Source organism: Chelmon rostratus, chromosome 21, assembly GCF_017976325.1.
Source record: "Chelmon rostratus isolate fCheRos1 chromosome 21, fCheRos1.pri, whole genome shotgun sequence".
In the NCBI taxonomy this organism is placed as follows: Eukaryota; Metazoa; Chordata; class Actinopteri; order Chaetodontiformes; family Chaetodontidae; genus Chelmon; species Chelmon rostratus.
In genome coordinates, this window is record NC_055678.1 from 22,057,268 (window position 1) to 22,068,076 (window position 10,809).

Consider the following 10,809-nt stretch of genomic DNA (forward strand, 5'->3'; position numbering starts at 1 on the left):
TGGAGAAATAAAGTTGTTTTTAAACGTGAGGTTCGGTGGGAAAGTGCCTTCATTTGACTGGGGATCAAAATGTCGCTTAGAAGCGACCGTTGCCTCGTCCTGCTCGTCGTGTTCGGTCTCTCTGTAACCGCCTACTGTACGTTTCCCACCCTAGACCACATCAAACCGAAAGCCAGCGACAAGGCTCAGGGGAGAGCAGTGGTCGAGCTGCTAAAACGCCTGCTCGGAAACAGATCTACGGAGTTCATAGTGTCAGTGAACAGGAGCCTTTCCAACGACAGTCTGGACGTGTGCGAGCTGAGGTCCACTAAAAACAACAAGATAGTCGCGACAGGCAGCACCGGAGTGGCCGTGGCCTCTGGCATTTACAACTATTTGAAATATTTCTGCAACTGCCATGTTTCCTGGTCTGGTGACCAGCTAGATCTGCCCCGTCCTTTGCCAAAGCTCACCGGCGTCCTGCGCATCAACACCCAGCATAGGTCAGTGACCCACACGTCTGTACACTGGCAACGGTGCCCTCGGCTTAAACAGCCGTTATCAGCAGCTGGTTAGCGCTGCGTACGTCCAGCACATCACGCTGGGCTCATTTCACTGGAGTTCCGTGTCATGGGTTAGCTTTTCACACCGATCAACTCTCGTTTGTTTGCGCGAGGAAACGTGTTTTCCAGAAGTCCAGCGCGAGCTGCGCTTCACGCCGGCGGACACTTCACTTACAAACTGTTGAAATGTCTCTACTAGGAGTAGCAGAAGTACTTCAGTATTTCCATTTTAAGCCGTCATGCCTTTCATTCTCAGTTACTAATTACTTTTTAGGTCAAGATTTGTTTTAGTTGAGTGAAAGTTACACCAGTTCTAACAGTCAAATGCTGCTTATGGAGTAATGAGTCACTGTGACTTAGTGATTGAACAATACACTCATGATATATGATATATACTTTAGACTGAGGTATTGCTACTCATCCTGAAGTAAAAAAAAAGTCTCAAAACTTTTTGCACCATTCTTCAATGGACAGAGAAGGTTGTGAGCCATGAGAAATCGTTATGAGCTGTGAAACCTACCAATGAGCACACAGTAGTCATTACTACGTTATTATAGGGGTGCTAAGTGTTCATGGTTTGGATCACACCCATTCTTGAAGTCGGCCTTCATTTTGTCCTCAACTACATCTTGCACAGTTGTGATGCTGTTGCTTTGACAAGATCTGTCCACAGACAGACAGACGTATAAATGCCCGCACCACAAGGGATGAAAATCACCCAATTGACTGTTCCCACCACAGTAGGTGTCCATTTCTCACTCCTGTTCATTGAATGTGTGCCAAGCCGCCTGGTGTCAGCCACAGAGCGTCACCAGATAGACTTCCTGTTAATGGACGAGCAGTAGCTGTGAGAGTTGTGCAGGTGCTGAGACAGTTTCCATGCTGCCCAATAAATAAAACACAAAGTATTTTCATGTCAAACTACCAAAGTTTAGGAAAGAGGGTGCCGTGGCATGTCCGTGTGTTTGAACTCTATGATGGCAGTGCTTGGGGGGGCGTGCAACCCCAGCCCCCTCCACTGCAACACAGTGCCGCAAAACGCACGACAAATGGAGCATTGTCACACATTATTTTTCATTGTTTACTGTGAGCACTATGGACACTTGCACCGCGGCCGGGCCCTTTAAAGGACTCTTCCTTTCAATTATCTGTTGTGAATTAGAGCCGCATCAGCTCACCCTAGTTATGTCATGTCCACAGTAGTTAGATTGAAAAAGCCACGGCGAGAGTGGCACAGTTCAGTTTTCCCATGACTACAACTTAGTGGTGAAGAGCAACTCTTCCAGCGTACGTAGCCAGCAGCCAGACGCTTCAGTCATGTACAAGGTGCAGGTAACTAAGGCTGGTTTAAAAACTAGCAGTGCCCATGTGATTTAAATTATAGTATATGTTATGTTAGCAATGCACAGTGACAACAGCTTCAGTAGAAATTACCATTTAAAATGCCTGGTATACTTTTGGTTAAATCTCAAGCAATATGAATATTGTCAATACAATAAAATTTGCAAGTAAGGAATAGGTGTGCTGAGTGAACTTGGTTAAACTAAGAACAGTATGAAGCAGCATCCTGTTCTCAATACGAGTCAGCTTCATAAACGCTGGATCCTACACTAAATAGCACCTTGCCCTACTGGCTGCAAATAACCATGTCTTTCAAACTTGACACCTCCAGCGTTCAACACAGGCTTTTATAAATCTGACTTCTCTTCTAATGTTAATTTGCTGATATACTGTAGTTAGTATAAAGGGATGATAGGCCAGGCCTGTGATGTCTGTGGGAAAGTGCCATGTTTCAGTGTGTTGGTCTCAGGTGTGTGATCAACCATCGTAGTTTGTATTTAATCCAGCACATGCGTTCAGCTCATTAGATGGAGTGAATCCAATAGTTCACCTGAGACTTTAAAATGAATATGAATGATTTTTATTAACATGGGGTGCAAAGCAGCTTGTACCAATGTCTTGTGATACTGTATTTGTGTGGATTAGGGAATATAATGTGAAATTGAGAAACAGTTTAAAATGATCAAGTTCATAAAATATTTTTTGACCCAGAAGACTCTCAGAGGCTCAAAGAAACACCTTGAAACCTGTAGCAAGCGTTGCTTAATGAACTTTTTGGTTTTGGAAAAGTTTCAGATGCTTTGCTCTATGACTCAAATCTTGTCATAATATATGAAGCAGTAGACAGAATGGAAAAGAGATGACCTTTTGTTCACTTCATTAGTATATTTGACTGTTCACAGCTACTTGAATTGTATTTGTCATCTTGTTTCTCTTTGTTTTCTTGTACCTTCATTTTTTTTTTTTAGTTTGTTGAGATTTGGAATTCTTTTTCATACATATTTGTCTTATTATCTCCTTTGAACACACTCATTGTTTTATCACTTTTCTAATAAGCAGCATATTTGTGTGTTTATATCTAGATTCCGGTATTACCAGAACGTGTGCACTTTTAGCTATTCCTCCGTGTGGTGGGACTGGACTAGATGGGAGCGAGAGATCGACTGGATGGCGCTCAATGGAATCAATCTGCCGCTGGCTTTTACTGGCCAAGAAGCCCTGTGGCAAGAGGTACGAGTAAACTTGTTCTGCTAGAAGTGATGATACTGCTCACAGTATCTACATGAACCACAGGAACCCTGTTAAAAACAGCTCTTAGCAACAACATGCTGTATGTTCCATTACTAGCTCCTGTACAGCTGGATTTAAATATGTATATTCTTTAAACAGATGTAGCAACAAATTCTTCTGCTTTTCGAAATGTGTGGCAGAGAAGTGCTGCATATCGAGATAGGAGACAAGCAGGTTTAGTTTTGTGGTTTGTTCAACCAGATGCATGCATTATTCTCAGAGCAATAAGAGGAAGAAGATAAACTTGAAGGGAATAGATTCCAAGAGCAGGAAGAGATACCTCTAACCTGTCTAATGGCTGTCTAATGGTCTAATAGCATTGACAGTCTCTCAGAAGAACATACAGGATGCTTATCTTGACCTGTGCAGCAGCATGTCAACTTCAACTTATTAACTTGTTGTGTACCTTCAGGTTTACCGAGCTCTCGGGTTGAACCAGTCAGAGATTGAGGAGTTCTTCTCTGGCCCCGCCTTTCTGGCCTGGAACCGTATGGGAAACATGTTCAAGTTTGGTGGACCTCTGCCGCAGTCCTGGCATGTGAAACAGCTCTATCTCCAAGTACTGAAGCCTCCATGCTTGTCAACACAGTCAAGGCCACTATGTGTTAGATCAGGACCTTTCTGACTAAGTGCTTGTATCTAACATTAAGACTGAGAATGAATGGGCGGAAAGCAGCCATGAGGCTAGTCTTTAAACATTAGGATCATTTAAACGTCATATAATCACATCACTATTCTACATAGTGGCTTCAGTTGGAACAGTTAAGGCTATAAGCATTTTAAAATTGAAGTCTAAAAAATGATTTACACTTTGATTGGTAGTTTTTTACCAGACTCAGAATTCTCAAGGTTAATTCCAGTTTATCACAATTTACGTCTTATATTTGCAGTTTTCGAGGTCAGGCCTATTGTTTATGATAACATTGTACTTGCAAAAGTAATATCTGGGATCTTGAAACATAGCTACCGTTACAGCAAACCCCCAGGTTGGCCAGATTATCTAAACCTCTTCATTTGGAGGCAAAATTGAAAGTGAGCACAACTGAAATGCTGCTAGTAATCCCTTGTGCACAGAAACTATGTTCACAGAACTATACTAAGTACAGGAGGTCAAAGTTTAAGTGGGTCTATAAACTGTGATGGATGTTAATACATGTATTATACTTTTGCCTTTGCTTTCTATTTTAAGTAAGAGATCGTCTGTGTATTTGAAATGTTTTTTGATGAATTTACCTTAAGAGCTGCTTTGGAATGACTCCTCTCACATGACATTTCCCTCTTTTTGCAGTTTAAAATCTTAGAGCGAATGAGATCCTTCGGCATGATTCCTGTGCTGCCAGCCTTCTCTGGCAACATTCCCAAGGGAATCCTCAGGTGACTCATCATCATTTCTCTTTCAACGTTTCAGAGTTATGCTACTCTACTCACAAGAGAAGACGTCTCACTCTGTTTGTGTTGTTGGAACTAGAGAAGCACGTGGTCCATTCCGTAACAGCAGAGCAGCTCCTCCCCTCACAAATGATCTTTGACTGAGTATAGACACCAGCTCGCAACCTGGCAACAGACAAATTTAATGTGATCCTGTTGTGAAGTAATGAACTAATGACAGTGGACATGACCTGCTGCCCGTGACTTGTCGTTGTAAGCAGTGAAAGTGAGGGTTATTGACAGCTAAAAGTGAGAAGCTGCGACATGAATGTTTTCTACACGGCTCTTTGATAATGATAATTCGTTCTGTAGTTCAACAAATCCTCACTGGCAGGCTGAGGTGAACAAAACATTGTAGAACACAGTAAAGGTTGGATCGGATTTTGATCAGCTTTATTTAAGTCCAATACTGATCTGTTCAGAAATACCGAATCAGATGTCGATCCTGACAATTGGCTCTGGGTGTCTCTAATTTAAATGATTAAAAAATCTGAGAATGATCAAATGTAGACATTCTTTTTTCTCCCCAAATTGCTCAACATGATTAATTAACTTACGTAAGTATCCCTTTAATTTGGTTATTAAAGAATTTTGACCAAGATATGCAGGCAGCATTTTACAGTATAGAAATAAACCTGTCAGTGCCCCCTGGAGGACAAACTATGTAATGGATTCACTTTTTCTGGATCACCTCAAACACATCTTCAGCAATTGGCTCTGCTGATGCAGTATAGCTGGTTACTTATTGATGGACATATGTGCTGACACCAGTATCACTCAGGCTGATATATCTCTCGAGCTCTTGACAGTATCATAATACAAGCTATCTTTAAAGTGTGAGATACTCAACCTCTGCGGCATGAAATGTGACGGAAATGTTTGTTTGCTGCTCTTTGGACAGTGGAGGAACAAGTATTCAGATACTTGAATTAAAATATCAATACTGCAATGTAAAAATACTCCAAGTATTCTTATTCTTATGACTGATGCATTCAGAAACAGGCTTCTCCTAACCCTAACCCCTGATTACTTTCAGATAAACAGCCTGTGAAGACATGGTGAAGGACAGTAGCGCTGCTGTTGCATACAGAAGTAAATGTTTGGGTCAAAACCTTTAAATCACTGAAGTGTTTCTTGTATTTCAGGTTATATCCAGAAGCCAATGTAACTAGACTGGGGCCTTGGTCTCATTTCAACTGCAGCTTCTCATGCTCCTATATGTTAGACCCTCAGGACCCACTTTTCCTCCAGATCGGTTCCCTCTATCTGTCCCAGGTGGTGAAGCAGTTTGGTACAGACCACATCTACAACACTGACACGTTCAATGAAATGACTCCACCTTCTCCTGACCCCATCTACCTGTCTGCAGTCAGTCGCTCCGTCTTTGCCTCTATGACCGCAGGTGAGTGTCTGGATGACTAACATCCTTCTCACATTGTTAGTTTTAAAACCCGACAGAGCCAGCATGAACGCTGATGTTCGGGTCAACAAGTACAATAATTGCCCTAGTTTGATGACCCATGGATGACCTGTTGTCCAACTCTCTTGCACAGACAGCCCCCCTCGAGCTCCCTGCAGATTTTCAGCTCTTTCCAATAACTGTCCCCTCCTTGTTCCTCATCCAAATCTCGTTTTTTCACCCCAGTTGATCCTCAGGCAATTTGGCTGATGCAAGGTTGGCTTTTCTTCAGTGATGCAGCGTTCTGGAAGCCAGCCCAGATTCAGGCCCTACTACATGGAGTGCCCCTCGGAAGAATGATCGTGCTGGACCTGTTTGCAGAGACTGAGCCAATTTTCTCCTACACTGAGTCTTTCTATGGGCAGCCTTTCATCTGGTGCATGCTGCAGAACTTTGGGGGCAACAGTGGATTCTTTGGCACAGTGGAGAGCATCAATTCAGGGCCCTTCAAAGCCTTACATTTCCCAAACTCCACCCTGGTGGGCATAGGCATGACACCTGAGGGCATTGAGCAGAATCCTGTGATGTACGAGTTGATGAGCGAGTTGGCTTGGCGCAAGGAGCCGGTCAACTTGTCCAAGTGGGTGTCACTGTATGCAGCACGGCGCTATGGCAGCACACAAGAGAACCTGACTGCTGCATGGAGGCTCCTGTTTGCCAGCGTCTACAACTGCACAGTGCCACATTACAAAAACCACAACCATAGCCCACTGGTGCGCCGGCCTTCCTTTCATATGAATTCTGACCTTTGGTATGACCCAGCTGCCTTGTACAAAGCCTGGAGACTGATGATTGAGACAGCTCCATCTCTCATGTCCAAGGAGACCTTCCGATATGATCTTGTGGATGTCACACGGCAGGTCCTTCAAGTCATGACCACATCCTTTTACCAGGATATTGCAGATGCCTTCCAGAAACAAAGGCTGCCGGAGCTGCTGACTGCAGGTGGGGTTCTGGTCTATGACCTCTTGCCTGAGCTCAATAGTTTGCTGAATAGCGACCGCAACTTCCTGTTGGGGACATGGCTGGAGCGGGCCCGATCCTTAGCCCTAGATGAGAAGGAGGCACAGCTCTATGACATGAATGCCAGAAACCAGCTCACTCTATGGGGTCCCACCGGTGAGATCCTGGACTATGCCAGCAAAGAGTGGGGAGGCCTCATGGAGGACTACTACGCCCAGCGGTGGGGCCTGTTTGTTCACACCTTGGTGGAGTGTCTAGACAGCGGACGACCATTCAAACAGGACGCCTTTAACCAGGCAGTTTTCCAGGTAGAAAAGGGATTCATTTACAACAACCGAAGGTACCCGACCAAGCCTCAGGGAAACACATACGAGATCGCCCGCAGGATCTTCCTCAAGTACTACCCACAGGCCTTGAAGAGACTATAGGGAAGAACGTGTCAAGTCGCAGCAAGAAGAATGTCTTCCTCCACCTCCAGTTTTCCAAGACTATCCCAAAACATTTTTAAGTAGAAAATCCAGCAACCTGAATTTACAGGAACAATCTGTTTTGCACATGTAGTAAAATCAGAAATAGATAGTTGTTCATGATGTAGGGTTATTCAAATTGATTTAATTTCCAATCTTGTCCTTAAATAGGAGAATAAAGACAGCACATTTGTTGAACTGTTCCTTTAAATTACAGGTACTGCACTGTAACTGTAACGGATGTCAGTAGGGTATCGAATGTTGTGTCCTGTTCTGAGAGACTGAGAGGACTGTGTGCTTCATCACAACAAGCAGGCTAGTAGCATACTTTCCACACAATTCAGATGTGTTTGATCTTACATAACAATTTTCTACTTAAAGCTGGGGTAGATTAAAAAAAAAAAAGCCAGAATTTGAAAATACAGCCCTCCTCCTGTCCCCCCTGCCTCCCTCCTCGTGTCCCCCCTGCCTCTCTGATGCATGGGCAGGCAGGCACACATGCAACACAACAGTTTAACAGCTTTCTTCTTTACTCACTCTCACACAGTTTCCTGTCAAGGCACAACAACCTTTCACCTCTCACCTGTATCCCATCTCCCTGCCTGAATTCAAGTGATATTGCATCTCTTTCATTGTCTGCCTCCAAAAACCCCCTCCTGTCCGTCTGAGTGCCCGACCCAGATCCAGAGCCCTGAACCCAGTCCTGAGCGATGAGCAGAACACCTCAGTGTCCGACCTGAAGTCCTTTTAATTTCAACAGACATAGCAAATATCACCTGCCCTAGCTTTAAATTACATTTACAATCACAGCTTACATATATGGTGAGTGAGATCGGACCATTACACAATGAGTTTCTGTGAAGGTTTTCTGAACAGCGGGGTGTTAAATGCTGACTACTTGTTCTGACAAGCTGGTTTATGGTGCACCTTAGCAGATTATTTCATGTGTTGTTGTTCCTAGATGCTTTTTCTTTTGGAAAAAAATATATTTTTTTATGAAAATTCATAGATGTTCAGCAGAGACATTTCACATGTACATCAAACACTAAAAGTATTGTGTATTTTTAGTCCCATTGGTTTTGTTTTAGATCGCTGACGTGTAGATGAGATGAGATGTTTCTTTTTGAGAGTTGTAGTTTTAGTTCAGGACAGTGTATAAACCTTGGGACAATCATGATTACTATATGAGTGTTTTAGCAGTGACTCCATGAGCGAACTTTCAGAGTTACACAGTATTGGTTTCTGTATTGTATAAATGCTATTTTTGTATTTTGATGACTGAAGCTGTTGTGAATCTTCAACTCAGGCATGTCATAAAAGTCTTAAGGCTATTTGACTAAACAGTGATTTCGTTCTCCACCTGTGTGTTGAACACATTCTCAGTGATGATATTAACGTCACATATTGACCTGGCCAGTGTACGTATCCATCTCTCCTCTCATACTGTGCAGCACAGGGCTGGAGAATATTCCTGCATGTGTTGGCTGAGAGGAATGATCCACCTCGACAGGTCACTGGTCTTTAATGACACACCCAAACATACAAGCATTCACACTCCTAATTCAGAGTTTCCAACTCACTAAATTCATGTGTTTGGACTGTGGGAGTGAAGCAGATGTTTGGTGTAAACCAGGTTTTATCAAGTTCAATATCAGCTCTTTTTCCTAGTGAAACTATTAATTACCAATGGTTTTGCCTATGGGAAATTGTTAGTGTTTGCAAATCAGCAACATTAACCTTTACACATTGATGGGGCATAGAATTGGGCATTATGATGATATACAGTGGTGGGACAAGTACTCAGATCATTTACTGAAGTAAAAGTTGCAATACCAGACTGCAGAAATACTATGTTACAAACCCTTCTCTTAAAATCCCTGCTTTAAGTGTTGCTCCTGTGACTGATATATTCATACATACAGTATTATTAGATTGTTAACAGTAACGCATCAATGTGTAAGCAGCGTTTTACTGTTGAAGCTGTTAATGGTGGAGCTTGTTTGACCTACTGTTTTTACAGTGAGATCATTCTAGAGAAATCTGTTTTCACTTTTCAGACTTAGTCTTTGCTGTTTTTTTGAAAAATGTTGGATTAATTTTATACAAATACATACAGTAGATACATAAGTGGTCATACAGTTTGCAGCATATTGTGACACAATATAAATAGCTGATCATGGAAAATCATCAGAGATTTTGCTGTACACTGTGACAGCTCTATATTTAAAGTCTAGCTTCATCAGTATGTTGCAAATCAACAAGCACGGCTGGTTTATGACAATCACAGATTTTTATGCCTTTTTTGTACCGACGTGATGATATACTCCATCTGTCAGGTATTCAATTTGCTGGATCAGCCAAAAAGTGATTGTCTTGTCTGATTAATTTATCCAACATTTTTTTCATTCAGTTTCTCAGAAAATGTATTATATCATGATATTTGCTGATACAAACAAAAAAAGACATATACAGTGATAAAGGTTTTTTTTTCACAACTGAACACAAACTGGAACTAAGGACTGCCAGTTACCATACAGTCTTATTTTGAAAGAGCAGAAGTAATAGAATTGCAGGTTAGTCACTGGGGGCCGATGTTATTCACAACAACTGTCTATCTGCCAGAAACAAGGCTTGTTACTGAATCCTACAAATATTCCACATTTCATCATTTATTACTATACAAAATGTATATCATTCACAGACTGAGACACTGTATTTGCTGAGGACAGTGAAGACAAACTGATCAGAGGTCTTACTGTCTATAGAATACTGCTGATTTTATGTTAATGTCAGTATTTACGGTGAATTACTTCAATATAGCAAGATCAGGAATATGCTTTGAATGACTAGTTTCCTTTGTATATGTTTAAATGTGGACATGTTTTCCTTACAGGCTCCCTTAATGTGGTTAATGTATGAGCATTGACCACATTGATTAAACAGTCTTTTTTCATACTTGAATCTCACTATTTTATCCAACTAAAATACATTTCCTGAATTTATTTGAATATAACACAATAATACAGAATGTGATGTTTAGCAAAGGTTAAGATAATCCTTTGTTGAAGTGAACTTATAAATTGTTTACCATCATTTCCTTTACGTACCAATGTCCAGCAAATCTTTCGTTTGAAGCCCAGGGAGCAGAGTTTTGGACTGGAATCAGGGACTCACAGAAAGAGATGGTGTCTCTCAGTGGTTTGAAATGTGACAAATAAAGCTCTTTACAAAAGCACAAAGTAGTTAGATTACTTTGAACGGCCATACAAAACGATCCAAAATACACAAGGACTCAAGAAATGAAGCAGCTCATCAAAGT

At 41.9% G+C, this 10,809-nt stretch overlaps 1 protein-coding gene across 1 annotated transcript; it reads left to right on the forward strand.

Annotated features, from left to right (window-relative positions):
* Positions 1–10,696, forward strand: naglu (N-acetylglucosaminidase, alpha). The gene is made up of 6 exons (XM_041963444.1): positions 1–482; positions 2,966–3,113; positions 3,586–3,732; positions 4,462–4,547; positions 5,747–6,003; positions 6,247–10,696. Exons 1-6 carry the CDS (start codon positions 70–72, stop codon positions 7,449–7,451), a joined length of 2,256 nt encoding a protein of 751 aa, XP_041819378.1. The 5' UTR covers positions 1–69; the 3' UTR covers positions 7,452–10,696.
* Positions 10,697–10,809: the final 113 nt, after the last annotated feature.